This window comes from Eschscholzia californica, unplaced genomic scaffold, assembly GCF_041429995.1.
Source record: "Eschscholzia californica isolate CP2 unplaced genomic scaffold, dmEscCali1.0.p SCAF_1, whole genome shotgun sequence".
Taxonomy (NCBI): domain Eukaryota; kingdom Viridiplantae; phylum Streptophyta; class Magnoliopsida; order Ranunculales; family Papaveraceae; genus Eschscholzia; species Eschscholzia californica.
Genome location: NW_028238198.1, coordinates 78,120,606 through 78,142,064, shown reverse-complemented (window position 1 = coordinate 78,142,064; position 21,459 = coordinate 78,120,606). Strand labels below are relative to the sequence as shown.

The window sequence follows — 21,459 nt, the reverse complement described above, 5'->3', positions numbered from 1 at the left end:
GCAATTTTTCAAACTTTTAGTAGGAGGTTTGTTAATCAAATAAACTGCACAAGAAACTACTTTAACCCATAAACCTTGTCGCAAATATTTTTCTTAAGCATATATCTTATTATTTTCATGATTGTACGATTTTTTTCTTTTCACTCACACCATTTTGTTGTGGTGTGTACCGTACAGTCAACTCGTGCCTTATATCATATTCTTTGTAATATTTTTCAATACGAAGATAATAGCGTCTCCTATCAGTTCTTAAAATTTTAAGTTGTAAACCAGAAATTTTTTCTACCTCCGATTTAAATTCTTTAAAAGCTTGAAATGACTCAGATTTTTCATTCAACAAATACACCCAAACTTTTCTTGAAAAATTCATCAACAAAAGTAAGAAAATATTTGTTACCTCCATTAGACTCAGGAAATGGACCACATAAATCTGAATGTACCAATTCCAATGGCCTTTTTGCTCTCCAAGTATTTTTTTTGGAAATGGTTCTCTATGTTGCTTACTGAGTTGGCATTCCTCATAAACTTCTTTTGTTTTATAAATCGAAGGCAACCCATCAACCATATGCTTCACTTTTAGCAATTTCAAGCTTCCGTAGTATAAGTGTCCATACCTATCATGTTACAACTTATAAATTTCATTGTTATGAACAACTGAAAAACAAGACTTGTTAGCAATTTGAAGTTCAAGAGGAAACATATTATTTGGTGTTACTCCAATTTTTGCAACAAGTTGATATTTGCCATAAAAATGTATATCTTATCATTTCCTTAACAAATGACCAATACTAAGCAAATTATTTTTAGCCAGAAACATAATAAACTTCAGACATTTTTTCAATATTGTCAGATTTTGTGTGAAAAGAAATTTCACCAATACCTCTTATTTTACAGGTTCTAGCATCTCCAATTTTCACCTGTCCACTGTTTGACTCAATTAATTTTGAGAATAAATTTTTGTTACCTGTCATATGCTTGCTAGCTCCACTGTCTAAATACCAAACATTATAAGTTATCAGTATCATGATAACATGCAAGTAACAAAGTTTCTGGATGATCTTTTTCATTTGCATCATCATTGTTTTCATGCATAAAACCAGATTCATCATAGTTATTTTGTTTATACCGGCATCCTTTAGCAGTATGACCAGGTTTACGACAGTTATAACATTCAAAATATCCTTTACCTCTTCCTCTTTGATAACCACGACATCAACCTCTATTACAGTACCGATTTTCAGTAACTTCTTTAGCATCAATGTTGTTTGAGTAAAAACTACCTCTTTCTTTACAACGAAAACCTCTTCCTCGAAATTTTTTACCACGACCACGGTGAGAACCACGGTCTTTCATATTTCTAATTTGGGTTTTAAGAGTTTGATCGGGAAGAGTATGATTTCTTTGGTTAATTCTAAACTCATGAACTCTTAGAGTTTCTTGTAAATCTTCTAAAGAAAGTGAAGAGAGGCTTCTTGATTCTTCAATAGCCACCACTACAAAATCAAATTTTTGTGGTAAACTACGAATATTTTTTTCAACAATTCTTTCATTTTCCACAATTTCTCCATTAGATGTCATTTGATTAACGACATAATTTACTCTTGTAAACTAATCAGAAACAATTTTATTTTCCTTCATTTCCAATTTTTCAAATTCCGATCTCAATTTTTAGGGTCGCGGCTTTGGGGAATAAAGAAAAATCTCCGAGGCATAAAGACTTAGTTAGTCAAGATTTACTAAGGGGGCATATTTATTTTTAACCCAAAAATTCACATGATTGAATTTTGCCCCTTAATCTTCATCCTCTCTCCAGCTCAGCCTCTCTCTCTTATTCTCTCCTCCCTCTCTCAGAAAAACAGAAAGATAGAGAAAAGAAAATTGATATTTAACTCTAATTAGAAGAATATGTGAGTGTGGTTCAACAACAAACCCCTATTATGATTTGGTAAACATTAACAATGGTTGCTTTTCTCTACTATGAAGATCATTCTAGGGTTTTTCATGTTTCCCCAACCCTCAAATCAGCTTTTTAGTGCTCAGGTTTTAGTTTTTCCATGATATATATGTTAAGATGAAAAACAATAATCATAGAGAAGAAGGAAGAGGAGAAACATTGTGGAGGCTATGAATCTCATTCAATTATTAAACTAGGGTTACAACTTAACAAATATATACTAATGATAAAATACCAAAAAGCCCTTAAAGGACAAATTACTAAACAACCCCTAACTATTACTTATTTTATTCTAACACCCTCCCTCAAACTTACGATGCGATTTTGAAAAGTATCGAGAGTTTGCTAACTAAGCAACGAAAGCGTGGAAACGAGTGTGACTTGGTGAACAAGTCACTGTTAAACCAAATACTGCAAAACTGCTAAACCAAAATCCAATATCCGATACTGCCAACCAAAGTCCAATATTTCCCACCAAAATCCAATATCCGATACTGCCAACCAAAATCCAAAATCCAATACTGCAAACCAAAATCCAATACTGCAAATTAATGCCAAACTACAAACAGAGAAGATGCGATCGTTGGAGAGAAGAAGTTGCAAATGCAATATTGCCCAAAGGAGGAGGAAGAAGATGCAAATGCAATATTGCTCAAAGGAAGAAGAAGATGCAAATACAATATTACCCAAAGAAGGAAGAAGATTCAAATGCAATATTGCCCAAAGGAGGAAGAAGATGCAAATGCAATATTGCCCAAAGAAGGAAGAAGATGCAAATGCAATATTGCCCAAAGGAGGAAGAAGATGCAAATGCAATATTGCAAACACTCAAATGCAATACTGCCCACAATCCAAATGCAATACTGCCAACAAATACACTGCCAACCAATTCAATATCAAATCCAAAACCCCTTTCATATATTTCAGTAACACCACCTCCTACAAATTCCAAAACCAACTTACCCAAAAACCACTCAAATCAAATCTAAGCCAAAACTACCATTCAATACCTCCTACACCATTCAATACCATTCAATGTCATTCAAAACTACCAATCAAATCAAAACTGCCAAATTAAACCATTTTTTTTACCCCCAAAAATCAAAACAAAACCAACTAGACTAGCTACAGAAATATGAAGAGGAAGTGCGAAGTAACAATACTAGATCTGCAACGAGAAAATAATTTTCCTGCAGCAGCCAAACGGTCCCTCGAAGAAAATGATTTTCTCGCGGAAGCCAAACGATCCTTTAAAGAAAATGAATTTCTCATCACGAACTCCCAAAGCCAATCGAACCCTACTGCTCAAACCACAATCCAAACCTCTTCTTCCTGGTTTTTCAAAAACCACTTTCAAATCACAAAACCGTCTTTTTAATTTCAACCAAAACCACCCATCAAATAACAAAACCAGCTTTTCAATCCACCAAACCGCCTCCACAAAAACAAAAAACACCCTTTAAAATCTCCTCAATAAAACCATATTTCGAAACTGCCAAGTCCAAACTGGCAACAGTGAAACCATGAGAGCAAAACCGCCAACAGTGAACCACCGTTTTTTTTTTAACTTTCTAGTCTAAACCAAAACCGGCCTTCATCAAAACAGCCAAACAAATTTTCAAAACCCCCAAATCAAAACCCTTCTTCTCCAAACAGCTAACAAATCCAAAACTAAAAACTGCCTACTCCAAATTCAAAATCGCCCAAATCAAAACCGTCTTGCTGTTCCAAACGGGTGTCAAAACCGTCAATGAACCCTCCAAAACCACCAATCAGTCCCTCCAAAAAAAACACCTCTTGATTCCCATACCAAACTACCTTTGATTCCCTCTTAAACCACTAAAACCACTTCTTTTAAATCCTAAATATACCACCCTTATTTCTTCTCACCAAAACCGCTTTTGTTTAAAACCATATTCATCTAATACTACCTCTTTTCAAAAGTAAACCCAAGAAAACCGTCCTCTTCTCCAACAGCAACTACGCCATAACAGAAAACAACCCTTCTCCAAAACTGCCAACTCGTCCAAAACTACTTTTTAAACAAAACTACCTTGATAAACAGTACCTTGGTAAACAGTACTTTAATTCTAAAACCGCCAACAGAAATTGATCCAAACCGCCTAACTCTTTTCCAAAACAGACCAACAAACTCGCCAAGCAAAAGTTCTCTAAAACCTTATTAAAACAGACGCCTCATTTCTAAAACTACCTATTCCAAATCCACCACAAACTCCCCTCTTCTAGCTCCGTGGAAAAACTTCATGAACCATGCTCTGATGCCATGATAAGATGAAAAACAATAATCATAGAGAAGAAGGAAGAGGAGAAACATTGTGGAGGCTATGAATCTCATTCAATTATTAAACTAGGGTTACAACTTAACAAATATATACTAATGATAAAATACCAAAAAGCCCTTAAAGGACAAATTACTAAACAACCCCTAACTATTACTTATTTTATTCTAACAATATAAATCCCGGCATCAAAGTCTTCCAGAGGTCCTACATCACTGAAATTGCTATCACCAATTATTAGGGTTGGGAGGCAGTAGAAACTAAAACCTTTGAAAATCCCCACATCAAACTACATGTCTTTGCTTCCATAATATATAAAAACCTTTGAGACAATGGGAAACTAAAATTTCAGTGATACGATTCATGATGTTTTCATATAAATCCCCACATCAAACCATGTGGTTGCTTTGTTGCAACATTTGAATATTTATGATATGTTTTATTAATCTTTTCACTATTTTGAGGCGGTTCATTTTGAATTATGACGATGAAGTGAAGAACCCTCATCTAATTGCTGGTTCAGATTTGGTTGGTAAATTGGTTGACTAAAATCCTAAGGATTAAGTATCTAACTATATGATTGTTGTTTTTTGGGTTAAAAATGAGTGATATATATATATATATATATATATATATATATATATATATATAGAGAGAGAGAGAGAGAGAGAGAGAAAGAGAAAGAGGGAGAAAACGAGTAGGAGAGATGGAGAAAATGAGCGAGAAGAAGATAGGAGAAAAGATGTGAAGATTAGGAAGCAAAATTCAATCATGTGATTTTTTGGGTTAAAAAATAAATATGCCCCCTTAGTCAATCTTGACTAACAAAGTCTTTATGCCCCGGAGATTTTTCTTTATTCCCTAAAGTCGTGGCCATTTTTAGAGACATACCTTTTTTACCTTTTCTTCACCTTTATATGCAATTTGAATAATCTCCCACGCTTGCTTTGAAGTTTCAGCTTGTATAGTGACCCTCTCTAGACTCTACATCTTATTAAATGCAAGCAACTCAAATGACCATTAACTATGACTCTTTAGATTAGTAACTTACAACTCTCTAAATTATTACAGAATGACTAATAATTCCAATAACTCTTTACTCAACTAGGAATCCACCGTGTCCTATGAGTGCGGTAGATCCCTTTTGGCTAACGTCGTTGTGGTAGATCATGTCTAAGTCTTGCACAAGTTACATTTCATCAATCTCCGAATGTGTGCATACCGCGTCGATATGTCTTGCACAGAGGTGGTGCACATCATCAATCTCCGAACGTGTGCGTGTCATGGTGTCTTACTCACGTCGTCTAGAGTCACGTTTTATCGAACTTACAAACTACATGGACTGTGGTGCTCATTTTCACATCAAGTGGGACCACGCGAGTGTTGGAATCGGTCCCTAGCTCAAAAGTAGCTGGACCGGTTTTTGGTTAATTTGATGTACCTATTTAGAATCTCGAGCAAGACGTCTCGTCGGATTCGTCTCGTCGAGCTCTTGAATTTAGACTCAAATTTTGTCCAAATCCGATTCCGTATGAGTGAGTTATTACAAAATTCGTTTGGTATGGGAACCATTAACTCAAAACCGGGATTTTGAGTTAGTACCACATTTATGAAAGAGGAAATGGTTTATTTCCTTTTATAGAACCTTCCATATATATATGGTATGTTCTTTAGAATAGAAAGGTGACTCACGTGGTTTGCACCACGCAAACCATGCACGCGCACGCGCACGCGCGGCGTGGGCGAATGGGCCTTTAGGGCGCATTGGGAGCTTTTGAGGCACCCGCACGCACTTTGCACTTCGCATCGTCGCGAGGAGCCATTGGAGCCTTGGATTTTACGATCATAGATATGATCTGACGGTTAGGATATTTGGCGCTCTTTAAGATAGATCCGTTGATGATCTAACGGTGGGCGTTCAATGCGCAAGATCTTAATAGATCCGTTAAGATCTGACGGTCAACATGGCACCCGAAAACCAACAGACAAATATGACTGTTGGGAAGCATCCATTCTTTTCTAAGGCACCTGTCTGAAGTGTCACCAATACTTCTATAAATACCAAACAGAATCCAGCAAACAAAACACGAAATTTTTTAGCATTCAAAGTTAAGAGCATTTAGAGTTTAAGAAGTCAATTCATCTGTCGTTCTTACTGCTTGTTCTAAGTTCGCACGCTTTCAAAGAAACGAAGTACTCTCGTCGTCATACTGAAAGGTACAGCCGTTGTATCCTGGGAGACAAACATCTCACTGGTTTTAGTACTAATACCAGGGTGTTCACTGTCTTAAGGAAAGAGACAACTCGACTCGGCTTTCTCTCTCTAATTTTTATTTAAATCCTTGTTTTTAAAAAAAATATTGTTTTCCTTTTAATCTGTTTAAGATACAATATCAATTTTTTTTTTTTTTAAATAAAATTATCTCTGAATCTATTTCAGAAAGACACTCTAAAGTGTATCCCTGTTTTTGGAAAAAAGACAGGAAGATCAGATTCTTGGTTTTTCATAATACTAGAAGAACAAGAGCGAGTACTTGACATCCGAAATCATGTACACAATCATGAGAGAGTCACTTTTTCTTAAAAACTAAATACTTCAACTGCTACAAACATACAATCTAACACTTCCAATAGTGCTTGCTAACGTGGCAAATTCTCTCTATATTTTGGATTTATTTTGTTACGCACCCTTTCATTAATAGATTATTACTGATTAGCAAGTCTAAACACTTCCCCTCTACTACAAGAAAAATTCCTAACAAGCAAACATAAGAGCTAGTTATGTTTCTTTTTCAAATCTGGTTACATAGTTTATTTGAATCTTCATCTTGATTTGAATTACATCATTTATACTATTAGAAGGAAAAAACAACCAACCAAACTAAAACTTATAAAATTTGAAGAAAAAACATAAGCACTTAATTTAAAGCCACTTTATTGAAAGGAAACATCCAAACAGGTTCCAATCTTGTAGAAAACACGCATAAAAATGAAAGAAAATTACTACAAAAATATTAAACGGAAAAATGCAATCTTGAGAGAGTAGCTGCTGCTTCGGTTTTTATTTCATACTGCTAGTTTGATGGTGCTCAGTGAAGAGGTAAGTTGATCAGTAGTAGAAGCAACAAACACAAACTTGGGGATTAAGTGCAGTGGGACATATCTGTCCGACATAATTTGGAGACGTCTTGCACTCAGCTATGCAATCGGAGCAAGAACCAATTTTCTTTTCAACGGATAGACATGTTATTATTTTTTGTACCTGTGTCTGTGCCTCCGCCATGAATCCCATCTCTACATTTGTAAATTAAGGCTTTGAATCAATAAGTGAAATAATATCGACCAAAGAAAGATAAAAACAAAATAGTATTATCGCCAGTTCTCTAAATTAGTTTTGTGTAAGTAATAAATGTCAAATTTTCGGCCACGCAAAGGACCAGACTGAAAATAAATTATAAGAAAGTACTAATTATAGAGGAACTTATAAATAATTTATATTGTGAGATGAAATATTACTAACCGGAAACAGTAAAGAGAAACAAAACAAAGAGAATACACAAAGAAGCTTTAGCCATATTACTCTCGTATTAGAGTTCGATTGGTACAATTAGACTCTTCTTTTAATTTTGTTATGAAACAAAGTGAGTATTGCTCTCTACTTATAGTATATATATTCATTAGAATATGATAATAAATAATAATAGTAATAATAATGTTGACAAACCGAAACACCAAACGTGCTAAACATGTATTTTTTCGTGTTCGTGGTTTGACGAAATTTGGCATTAACTTCTTTTCATTTATGTCTAATTAGAGATGTTATCTTTTTTAATGGGAAGTTAATAAAGTTTTTTCTTTTCTTTTTTCTTTTTGCATTTCAAAGTACCAAAATTAGTCTAAATTTATTATATCGTCTTTCTGCTTCTTCTCATATCCCTCTTACCGACATGACGCCACAATTTCGTTCAGTTCATCATTTTAGTTTACATTTGCATTTTTTGAAGGTACACGAATTGTTAGTCATAGATAGAATAACAAAGACCTGGAAGTCTTCTTCAAGAATCAAGATTGATTATACTAGAAAACATCAGTTTAACCTAAACCACCGAGAACGTTGAGAATTTAACAATTTTTCATTAGGATTCCAAATGATGTAAAAATGAGGAAAATATTACCTACCTGAAGTGGAAAGAACTATCAAAACAAAGCAAAGAGATGTAGTTTTGCCATATTTTGAGATAAATATATAAATATTAATTCGAGTAGATTTTTTTTTATCTTTGCAGATTGGGAGATAATAAAGAGTTTCAATAACAAATTAAAATGCCTACCAACCTCTATATTTATGGTGATGAGCTAGTTTTTATTCAAATAATCAAAATAAATTATCTTTAAAATCTTAAACGTGATAACATGTATTTACGATATTTCATCCATAGATCCGTGTATATCGGTAGTATTATTAAAAGAAATGTGCCAACATGTACTTTTTATTTCTTATATATACATAGGTATATATTATATTATATAAACCAACTCATTAATATTGAGAGTTGTTGGATTAATAGCAACAATTCTCTAATTATATTATATTATATAAACCAACTCATTAATATTGAGAGTTGTTGGATTAATAGCAACAATTCTCTAATTTATTATATTATATAAACCAACTCATTAATATTGAGAGTTGTTGGATTAATAGCAACAATTCTCTAATTATATTATATTATATAAACCAACTCATTAATATTGAGAGTTGTTGGATTAATAGCAACAATTCTCTAATTATTTAAAAAAAATGTGATTTACATGTATGTTAACTTAATAGTGATCAATACCATCCTTCCTCGGAAATTTGGTTAAAATTCTTTAAAAAATTCGGACTTCGATTAAAAAGAACCAGTCTATTTTTTTCACTCTTCAGCTCTCTAGGTACTTTTTTAATTTACAAAATCTTGCGACAGCTTTAGAGCGCCTTGCAATGCCTTACAAGGTCTTGCAACCTTTCGTGAAAAATATTAATTCTTAACCAAACAAAATACAAATATTTGAGTTTTTAACAAAAGAAAAAAAAATGAGTTTTAACAAAAAAAAATATAACTTGTCTTTTTAACTAAAAAAAAAATTAAGATTCGGTCTTCAATCCAATTTCCTATTCCTATAATTATGTGGAAATATGTTGAATATAATTTTAGACATCTAATATCAATCAAAAGAATAGGATTTTTGATATCCTGTTGATGATGATTAGAGGAAAAAAACACATGATAAAGGCAGGGACGGATCCAGAATTTTCACTTAGGGGGTGCGGATTTATATACTTAAATAATTTTTTTTTGCAAATACAATAATTAAAAAAATATTTATATTCATTAATTATTAATACATCAACAATTACAAACGCATTGACCTCTCCGAGAGTTCATATTTTGAAATGTTCGCATAATCGACTCATTGTCAATTTCTACAAAAATTTCTTTTTCAATAAAGACTAATAAACTATCATTCAACTACGGATCACTCATGTTGTTTCTTATGCGCGTTTTAACTAGCTTAATAGCTGAAAAAATTCTTTCAACGGGGCAGTTGCAACCGGCAAAGTTAGTGCTAAAGTGATAAGCAAATAAACAAAATAATATGTTTTATCTCTCTTAGTTTCCATCAATGCTCTAGCAAGAGCTCCAATCCCATTTAAATTTGAGAAATCATCATTCTGCCTCATATCAGATTCATAACATGAAATTGGTAGTCTAAGTTTCGGATCAATTGACAAGGATGACAAATTAAATCTGAGACAATTTACCAATGTCGGAATCGATTCCGGTGTCTGAGTCGGTCCCGATATTGGAATGGAAAATAACGTTGTAGTCGAGTCTGGAACTTCTGGTGTTTAACTTGATGAATTCGAGAAAACATTCTTTTAAAATATATTTCCCTCGTTGCTAGTTGAGACTTGATTAGAGGAAGAAGTAGTAGGATCTAGTAATAAGAATTGAGTTATAGTAGATGAATTGAAGTTTATAAGATTTAGGGTAGATGCTAAATTTTACAGAATTTCAGAATAATTGAAATATTAAAAGTTAAAAATTCTTCGAACAATTTATACTGGAATTCGAACCCAGTACCTCACACTCCTACTCACCCAGTACCTCACACTCCTACTCACCCAGTAATCAACGCCTCAACCATTTGGCCGGGTTCCGATTGATGGTACCTATACACTATTCTTTATATATAGGTTCAAACACACTAATGCAAAAAAATAAGTCAAAATGCTTATGGTTGGACTCGAAATCATGTCCACTTGACCTCTACAACAATGCATCCGGCTATTTAACCACTGAGCCAAATACTTGCTTTCTGTCAACTTATTCCATCACAGCATATATATTTAGATACACCTATGTATATATTAAAATGAAAAACTACTACTATTATTCTTTTTTTTTTTGGGAGGATCCTGGGGGTGCGGCCGCACCCCCTCGCACCCCATGGATCCGCCCCTGGATAAAGGAATTTAAGATTATAAAGATGAAGAAAATTTTGAAAATGGTGAAAAGTTGAAGTAGAAGAAACGGGCTAATGTCAATGCTGATCCTAATAAAATTCAGGTGATAATGGATGCATTTTTTTTAGCGTTTGGGAACTTTATGACACCTAGTTGTCCAAGCTAATAATACCGATGTGATTAATTCTTAAGAAAACAACTTATTGTTTGCGGCATTTGTTAAAAATGCTGAATTTTAACAAAAAAATGTGACGTTATATGAAGTCGCTAAAGATTAAACTCTTGTGACGAAAATTTTAGTCGTAAATATAATATGTTTTTGCAACTTTATGTAAAACTAGCAAATTTTTTTGCCACAAATGGATGTCCTAATACAAAAAATTAGATATTAAACAATTTAACTTGTTTATGTCGGTAATTTATTTTCTGAAACGATATTTGATTTTCGAGTTATAGACGTCCCATAAATGCAACACATTATGGTCAGCGTGTTCCTTAGTTGCATCATATAGGAGACACTCAACTTTACATAGCGAGGACACTTCAATCGATACTGGCAGTGTTGCAAAAACCTTATTTTTTTGCAGTGAGATTAGCATGACAATTCATTGGATATAATAATGAGCCTACTAATTTTTTTCTTAACAAAAATATTCAAGTGGACATAAGAACTAAGGTTACGTTTTTATTGGATTAAATTTAGTTTCTTTTTCTTTTGGAGATTCGTTAAGATAAGTTTCTTTTACACGGTTTTTTCATGCTTTTAATTTTTAGCTCGTATTTTGGAGAAATAAGAAAAAATTTCTACATAGATTGATTATGAATTGCGTATGTTAGAGTCAACTGGAATTTCTTGGGTGAGGTTCTCATCAGATTCGGAATTAACGGTAAGATACATAGATTGATTATGAATTGCGTATGTTCCACCTCGTATTCAATACTTATAAACGGGAGACCAAAAGGAAATTTTCGAAGTGAAAGAGGACTGAGACAAGGTTGTCCGTTAAGTCCGTACCTATTCATCCTATGCTCAGAAACACTAACCCAATTAGTAACTTACTATGAAACGACAGGGTTGTATGAAGGATTGAAGATAAATAGATATGCACCATCAGTCAATCATCTTATGTTTGCCGATGACTTACTGTTTTTTGGTCAAGCTTCAGACAACAATATCAATCAACTAAAGGAAATTCTGAACCAATATGCAAGAATCTCGGGTCAACAAATAAATTATCATAAGTCATCCATACATTTTAATAAAAATTGTGCATCTCATAGGAGAAGTGAGGTGATGAATTTGTTGGGAGTGAAAGAAATGGAGTACAACGACAAGTATCTGGGTAATTTCTTACTCAAACCCAAACATAAGAGTACTTCATATGACTTCATCTTACACAAATTGTCCTCCAAATTATCTGGTTGGAAAAGAAATTCTTTATCCTATGCAGGTAGAACTGTTTTGCTAAAGAATGAACTGTTGGGGTCCCTCCTTATAATTAAAGGACTCCTAGTTGGAATAGGATTTCCCTTATTCCTTGTTTGGGGAAAAAATAGAAACTTCTATTTTTTCAAGCCTAAAAAGGAATTCCTATTTCTATTGGTAAACCTCCTTATTTATTATTATAAATAGGGAATGAAAGGGAAGAGATTATACACAACAACTTCCAGAACAAAGAGAAGTCAGAGAAAGAGAGATTTCTGAAGTGGTTCTTTCAAGAGAGATTGAAAGAGCAGAATATTGGTTTGAAGAAAAGAAGATTATTAATCTTGTGAAGCAATTTAGTTTGTGGTTATCTTCTTCAACCTTTAGTAATCTAGGATTTGTTCAAATCCTAAGGAGTAAGAGATTTTATTTCTTTGTTTCTTTGTTCAGTTTATCCACCATAGGTTTGGTGAAGAGTTGTCCAAGAGTGTTTCTACACATCTTGAAGAATTGTGTAACCCATTATTTAATTATAGTGGAAGATTTCTGGACTAGGTCCCGTGGTTTTTTACCTTCTAGTTTGGAGGGGTTTTTTGCCACGTTAAATAATCTTGGTGTCTCTACTTTTACTTTCGCATCGTTTATCTTCATATTCTTGAACAAGTTAATTAGGTTATTTTTCCTAACAAGTGGTACCAGAGCTAAGGTTGAATTTATTGTTCAGAAATATGGAAGTGAATACTAATCGCATGATTAGTTTAGATGGAGAAAACTACTTGATGTGGAAAGCAAAAATGGAAGATTTGTTATACTGCAAAGACCTAGCTGCACCCATTGAAAATCACGGTACAAAACCGATGAAGATAGATGAAGAAGACTGGAAGGTATTAGATCGTAAGGTTGTTGGATTTATTCGACAATGGGTAGAACCCAGTGTTTTTCATCATGTATCGACGGAGACTTCCGCTTATAGTCTATGGAGGAAATTAGAAGAATTGTATGATCAGAAGACAGCTGCCAAAAAGGCTTACTTGTTCAGAAAGCTAGGAAAATTACAATATAAAGAAGGAACCTCAATTGCTCAACACTTGAATGAGATGAAAAGTCTAGTAAACCAGCTTTCTGCAATGAAGTTAGTTTTGGATGATGAGTTGCATGCCTTACTTCTTCTAAATTCTTTACCAGATAGTTGGGAGACATTGGTGGTGTCTCTTAGCAATTCTGCTCCTGATGGCATAATGCGTATGAATCACGTAACAGGTAGTTTGTTGAATGAAGAAACAAGAAGGAAATCATCGTCAGACGAGTCTCATTCAGAGGCACTTGTTACAGAAAGACGGGGGAGAGGTAAAAGTAGAAAACCTCATAACCGTGATAAGTCAAGGGGGAGATCAAAACCAAAGAAAGAAGTTAGATGTTTTGGTTGTGGAAAAATGGGTCATTACAAGAGTGATTGCAGGAAACCAAAGAAGGAAAATAAAAAGGATGATGAAAAACAAGATAATGTTGCGGCAGTTGCCTCAGGTGATGACATTATCTTACTCTCAGGTTGTGGAGACACTTGCTTAAGTATGACTGAGTCAGAACCAGAAACAACATGGTTGGTTGACTCAGGTGCTTCGTATCATGCTATTCCATGTAAGGATTTCTTTAACTCTTACAGAACTGGTGACCTTGGCAAAGTCAGGATGGGAAACTTAGGTTTCTCAAAAATCGTAGGAATTGGAGAAGTGAAAATTGAGACGAGCACAGGGAGTACATTAATTCTTAAGAATGTGAGGCATATACCAGATCTTCGATATAACCTAATCTCTACCGGAGTATTAGATGATGAAGGGTACCACAGTCACTTTGGTGATGGAAAGTGGAAGCTCACAAAAGGGTCAATGGTGATAGCAAGAGGGAAGAAGTGTTGTACTTTATACAGAACTCAAGTAAAACTGTGTAAAGGAGAATTGAATGCAGTTGAAAAAGATTCTTCCACTGATCTTTGGCATAGAAGACTCGGGCACATGAGCGAGAAAGGACTTCAAATCCTTGTTAAACGACAAGACTTACCGAACGTAAAAGGTATAAATTTAAACACTTGTTCTCATTGTTTAGTAGGAAAGCAACATAGAGTATCCTTTCAAAGGAATGCATCTGAAAGAAAATCCAGTGTTTTGGAGCTTGTTTATTCTGACGTTTGTGGACCTTTAAAGGTCAAAACACTTGGTGGTGCTTTGTATTTTGTTACTTTTATAGATGATGCTTCCAGGAAAGTTTGGGCATATGCCATAAAGACCAAAGATCAGGTACTTGCAGTTTTCAAGAATTTCCACAACATGGTAGAACGGGAGACAGGAAAATCATTGAAGTGCATTCGCACTGACAATGGAGGAGAATACATCGGGTCGTTTGAAGAGTATTGCAAAACCCATGGTATTCGACATGAACAGACAGTTCCCAAAACTCCACAACAAAATGGTGTAGCAGAACGCATGAACCGCACTATTGTGGAGAGGATCAGATGTATGCTCTCAGAAGCAAAGCTGCCTAAAAGCTTCTGGGGTGAAGCAATGCGTACTGCATGTTATCTGATTAATTTATCACCTTCAGCACCATTAGATGGAGATGTAGCTGAGAGAGTGTGGGCTGGGAAAGAAGTCAGTTATGAACACTTAAGGGTGTTTGGTTGTAGGGCTTTTGTGCATATACCTAAAGATCAAAGAGCAAAGCTTGATGATAAAGCCAAGCAATGCATCTTTTTAGGGTATGCAGATGAGAAGTTCGGATACAGGTTATGGGATCCAGTCGATAAGAAGATTATTAGAAGTAGAGATGTGGTCTTTCTTGAAAATCAAACTATTGAGGACTTTGGGAAAGTTGAGAAGCATGAGAATCATAGTAATGATCTCATTGATCTAGATCCACATATCTCTTCTAAGGTTATGCATGATAATGCAGGTGAAGAACAAAATCATGAAGATGAAGCTCATGAAGATGTTCCTATGGGTGATGATGTTGAGCAGGAAATGGAAGTTCAACATGAACCACCAGCTGAATTGAGAAGATCGACTAGAGATAGAGCACCATCTACCAAGTATCCTCCACACGAGTATGTGATGGTTACAGATAGTGGAGAACCACAGTGTTATGAAGAAGCTATAGATGATGAACACAAGAAGGAGTGGTTGAAAGCTATGCAAGATGAGATTGAATCATTGCATAAGAACAACACTTTTAAGTTGGTTGAAAAACCTAAGAATAAGAAAATTCTTAAAAATAAGTGGGTTTTCAAAATCAAAACCGAAGAAAGAAATTCACAACCACGGTATAAGGCACGCCTAGTGGTGAAAGGATTTGGGCAGAAGAAGGGTATTGATTTTGATGAGATTTTCTCTCCGGTGGTGAAGATGTCCTCGATACGGTTAGTATTGGGATTGGCTGCAAGTATGAACCTAGAAATTGAACAACTAGATGTCAAGACCGCTTTCCTTCATGGTGACTTGGAGGAAGATGTGTATATGGAACAACCAACTGGGTTTGAAGTTAAAGGTAAGGAACACTTGGTTTGTAAGTTAGAGAAGAGTTTATATGGGCTGAAACAAGCACCAAGACAGTGGTACAAAAAGTTTGAATCATTCATGAAGGATCAAGGGTATCACAGGACGGCTTCAGATCATTGTGTTTTCGTTCATAAATTTCCTGATGGAGATTTGATTATACTTCTACTTTATGTTGATGATATGTTAATTGTTAGTCAGGATGCTAATAAAATTAGCAGGTTAAAGAAGGAACTAAACAAGTATTTCGATATGAAAGACTTGGGTCCAGCAAAACAAATTCTTGGCATGCATATCTCTCGTGATAGGAAAGCTGGAAAACTTTGGCTATCACAAGAAAGATACATTGAGAAGGTTCTAGAAAGGTTCAATATGGACAAGACAAAACCAGTGAGTTGTCCATTAGCCAGTCACTTCAAGTTGACTCGTGATCAGTGTCCATCAACTAGAAGTGAGAAAGAAGAAATGGAGAAAATTCCTTATGCTTCAGCTGTAGGAAGCTTGATGTATGCAATGGTGTGTACAAGACCGGACATTGCATTTGCAGTTGGAGTAGTAAGCAGATTTCTTGCTAATCCAGGCAAAGAGCATTGGTTAGCAGTGAAGTGGATTCTGAAGTATCTTAGAGGTACGTCTAAAGCTCGTATATGTTTTGGTAATGATAAGCCAGTATTAGTCGGTTACACAGATGCAGACATGGCAGGAGATGTAGACTCTAAAAGGTCCACATCAGGCTACTGATGTGACATGAAGATGTCACATTTGGAGAGCATAACTTAGACTAATTATTCCTTTTCGAGTGTTATCAATAATATTTTATGTGTTTTTCATGTTAGGTGCCATATTTGGAATAAAGAACTTAATTCGGAATAAAAGGAGCGAATTATCACTATCATTTCATGTGTCGAAAATGAGAGAAAAAGATTTCAAGCAAATCAAATGACAAGTATAGTCAATGACGAGTCCGACGGTGAAAACGGTATTCAATTTGGAGTTCGGACGGGGAAGATATGAAAGAAAGAAGTCCGAGGGTATTCTAGTCCTTTGTGAGAATTTGAAGATGTAGAGACAAGGATAGAGGCACTCTCTTGGTTTCTAAATCAAAGCCCAAAACCAAGTCCAAGCCCAAGATATATTAAGAGAAGAAGAATTGTGTGGATACTTTATGGGCACCCATTTGTGGTCTAAAGACTTAGTCAAGTTTGACTAAGTCTAGGGTTTGACTCAAGTTAGAGAAAGGGGGGTCAAAAAAAGACTATTCATCTTCTTCTTCAATCATCTTCTAGCTTGGACAAGTTGGAAGGAAGAGAGAGAGGCAAAAGGTGCTAGGGTTTGTGAGTGTTCTTGAGTTAGAGTTTAAAGGTTTAAGAGCTTGCGAGAGAGAGAAAAAGAGAGGAAGGTGAAGGAGGCCGGCCAAGCTAGGCCGGCCAGCACTAAGGCCGGCCTAAGCTTGGCCGGAACAGCAGCAAGCACGGGCTGGCACGCGAGGAGGAGCAGCTCGGGCTGCACATCTCACGGGAACAGCAGCTGCAGCCCGAGCAGCTGCACCCGAGCAGCACCATTAAAGCACGGGACAGAAGCTCCTCATATGCTCGGAGCTGCTGTTCGTTTCACGGGAAGCTTGGTCGGAGCATGGAGGACGCGACCGCAGGGACGTGCTCGGCATGGAGGACGCGGCTGCAGAGCTAGGGACCCGGATTTGGCCGGATACCATGGTTCTTGACCGGACTTCTTCCCTTTCTTTGGCCGGATTATTCTAGGTTTTCCGGCCATCTTCTTGGACGGAAAACTTAGGGTTTTTACTCCCCATCATCTTGGCTTGCTTCTCATATGAATTGATTTGATTTTGGACAAGAAATTTCTAGAGAGAGAAAGCTAGGTTTAGCTTTAATGGAGGTTGTGTTCTAAATGGAGAAGATGATGGTGGTCGCTATGGGGAACCCAGAAATTTGCTAAGGGGAGATCGGCTGAAATTAAAGACTAATATTTTCCGACGAACTTAGCCTCGAACCATCATCGAAAAAGGGGGATTCTTTCACCATTTCCTTTCCATTTCTTATTCAATCACCATAATAGCTAACTTTAGTGTGTCGATTATATGAGATGAAATGTGATGAATTCGTGATTATGTTTAATATGATTTGACGTTTTGATTATAATTGATGTTCATTCATTTCGATTATCGTTTTGATCGTATTTTCATGTGTCTTGTCAAGCACTTCGCATAGTTAATAGACGAAACGAAGTATTCGATATCGATCGTAGTCTAAGTCATAATTTCATGTGTCTTGTCATGCACTTCACATAGTTAGGCGACTAGACGACACTTTCGATGACTCGGGATTAACCGATTTAGACGTTTGTTTGACTAAGTATGATCTCCGGATATACGTAGTACTTAGAGACATCTACTTTAGGAGTCGAATATCGATTGTACCTCGACACATTAAATCGGACTACACATAGTCGAAGGTTTATCATTATGGATTCCCGGACTTCGACACCTCTCTCACTTATTTGTTGCCCGAATCGAGTCTTACCGCCTCCCGGCTCTTGTTCCTCCGACACTTCTCTCGAATCTCTCTCACCCGTTTACTTTTGATTTTTAGTTAGTTTATTTGCTTTATTCTTTTGTTTCTCAATCAATCATCAAAACCCCCCATGTTATCTTGTTTCTTTTCCGTTTTTGTCTAAGTTAGCTTTTAATATCTAGACCGAGGGATAAGACCCTTCGTTATCCAAACTACCAACTTATCCTTGGATCGACTCCGGTTTTTACCGGTTACTACTAGATACCTCCGCTTGGGTGTGCAACCTTTTCGGGTGCATCAGCTACTTATTTACACTTTCAGGGGGAGCAGTGTCATGGCAATCTAAATTACAAAAGTGTGTAGCTTTATCTACTACAGAGGCAGAATATATTGCCATTACAGAATGTTGCAAGGAGATGTTATGGATGAAGAGACTGTTAGAAGAACTTGGTATGAAACAAGATAATTATGTTATTCATTGCGACAGTCAGAGTGCCATCCACCTCAGTAAGAATTCTAGTTTCCATTCCAAGTCCAAGCATATAAATGTGAGATACCAGTGGATCCAAGATGTTCTTGAAGAAAAGGTGTTGAAGATCGAGAAAATCCATACTGAAGACAATGGTTCAGATATGATGACAAAACCATTACCCAAAGGCAAACATGAGCTATGTAGCAGTGTTGCAGGTTTGGGGATGGTAGGTCCCTCTTCATAAGTCGGGAAGGGGAGTTTGTTGGGGTCCCTCCTTATAATTAAAGGACTCCTAGTTGGAATAGGGTTTCCCTTATTCCTTGTTTGGGGAAAAAATAGAAACTTCTATTTTTTCAAGCCTAAAAAGGAATTCCTATTTCTATTGGTAAACCTCCTTATTTATTATTATAAATAGGGAATGAAAGGGAAGAGATTATACACAACAACTTCCAGAACAAAGAGAAGTCAGAGAAAGAGAGATTTCTGAAGTGGTTCTTTCAAAAGAGATTGAAAGAGCAGAATATTGGTTTGAAGAAAAGAAGATTATTAATCTTGTGAAGCAATTTAGTTTGTGGTTATCTTCTTCAACCTTTAGTAATCTAGGATTTGTTCAAATCCTAAGGAGTAAGAGATTTTATTTCTTTGTTTCTTTGTTCAGTTTATCCACCATAGGTTTGGTGAAGAGTTGTCCAAGAGTGTTTCTACATATCTTGAAGAATTGTGTAACCCATTATTTAATTATAGTGGAAGATTTCTGGACTAGGTCCCGTGGTTTTTTACCTTCTAGTTTGGAGGGGTTTTTTGCCACGTTAAATAATCTTGGTGTCTCTACTTTTACTTTCGCATCGTTTATCTTCATATTCTTGAACAAGTTAATTAGGTTATTTTTCCTAACATGAACTAGCAACAATTCCAGTATATTTTCTGTTTACAAATTTAGTCCCAAAGAAGGTACTTGATGAAATTGAAAAACATCAAAGAAATTTTTGGTGGGGACATGAGGTAGGACAGAAAAAAATGCATTTTATGAGTTGGCAGAGATTACAATCCGATCAAAAAAAGGGAGGTCTTGGTATTCGGAACATCGGCATAGTAAACAAATCGTTAGTCGGCAAATTAGTGTGGAGGTTTCAGAATGAAAAGGAGGCTTTATGGGTTCGTTTATTGACAGCAAAATATCTCAAACATGAAGATTTCTGGTCTCATACATGTAAATCCAATGTTACCAATACTTGGAAAAGTATGATGGACATGAGGAAGGAATTAGAAACAGGTAGGTGCATGAGTATAGACAATGGAGCAAGCACCCGAATATGGGAAGACCCTTGGGTTCCTTCGCTCAATGGGTTTAGACCAGGGAAAAATGAAGAGAATGAGGAAATACCGAATTTATATATGGTGAAAGAGTTAATCGACCAACACACGAAGAGGTGGAATCAAACACTAATTGATCAAGTATTTGATAGTGTTTCGGCTCGGGAAATTATGAAGATTCAATTAGGAAATTCAGCAAGTGAAGACAAACTTATATGGGTATTCACTGGAAAAGGACAATTCACTGCAAAATCCTTATATAAATCCATTTTGTCAAATCAACCGTCAAGTTCGAATAACACTACTGGTAGTACATCAGATTTTAAATGGCAAAACTATGGAAGAAGTTCGAGGTCATTCCACAAGTACAAATGTTTATATGGAGAGTGTTGAACGATGCAATACCCACCAAACTCAAAGTCCTTCGATTCAATAATATAGAACCTAAACTATGTCCGATGTGTGAAGAATATGAAGAAGACATTAACCATCTCTTTAAAGAGTGTAAGTTTGCAAAGGAAATCTGGTTTCGATCTCCTTTAGGCTATCGATTTGAGGATAATAACACCATCCAAGAGAAAATTAAAGAATGGATTGAAATCAGAGTAGAAGATGAAGGTGTGAGAATAAGTGCTTACTTAATTTGGACAATCTGGAAGGCAAGAAACAGAAAGATATTTGATGGTAAAACTCCTGATGTGTTGAAAACCATTAAAGAGGCAATTGATTTGTTTATGGCCTATGAAACAAACTTAAAGGAAAATGGGGACAGCAACTATACAAATTTAGAAAATAATTCACAAAGAGCAACAAGGGGTGTGTTAATGGAAGATGAAGTAAGACTAAATGTGGATGGATCATACAAAAATGGAGAAGGGGCATCAGCTGTGGTTATGAGAAACTATAACAATTCATTCATAGCTGCTGAAACGGAGTACTATATTGCAGGAAGTGCGCTTGAGGCGGAAGCAAAAGCGGTTTTAATGGGACTGAGGTTAGCTAAGAACCATTCACACAGAAGAGTGGTGATAGAAGGAGATTCGAAATCGATTATAACAGCTTGTGAATCGAAGAATACTAGTATTCCTTGGCAAATTCGAAATATAATCAATGATATACATGATGAAGTACAATTGTTTGATGAGGTGAAATTTTATGCCATCCCTAGAGAACACAATGAGATTGCTCATTATCTAGCAAAAGAGGCTTTCATGCTTAAACTATGTAAACAGTGGGAGGAATTCAATCCCCCACAATGCATTGTAAGAGTGTTAGAATTGGAGCTACTCTCATGTAGCTGAATATTTGAATGAATAAATAAGGCCAACGCCAAATTTTATCAAAAAAAAGAAAAAAATTTCTACAGTACAAAATTTTGGAGAAAATTTGCAAGTGTTTTCAAAATT

General features: G+C 35.6%; 1 protein-coding gene and 1 long non-coding RNA gene across 2 annotated transcripts; one reads left to right on the top strand and one right to left on the bottom strand.

The window, feature by feature from the left end:
• Window positions 1-7,172: 7,172 nt before the first annotated feature.
• Window positions 7,173-7,892, bottom strand: LOC147569468 (uncharacterized). The gene is made up of 2 exons (XR_015238700.1): window positions 7,775-7,892; window positions 7,173-7,548 (listed from the first exon to the last, which is right to left on the bottom strand). It is a non-coding gene; the product is annotated as an uncharacterized LOC147569468 (long non-coding RNA).
• Window positions 7,893-20,511: 12,619 nt separating this feature from the next.
• On the top strand, window positions 20,512-21,354 carry LOC147569467 (uncharacterized). The gene has a single exon (XM_086662773.1). It carries the CDS (start codon window positions 20,512-20,514, stop codon window positions 21,352-21,354), a length of 843 nt encoding a protein of 280 aa, XP_086518899.1.
• Window positions 21,355-21,459: the final 105 nt, after the last annotated feature.

Excerpts from the sequence above, each read along its gene's own strand:
- LOC147569467 (XM_086662773.1), top strand. The coding sequence starts at position 20,512 with ATGTGTGAAGAATATGAAGAAGACATTAACCATCTCTTTAAAGAGTGT.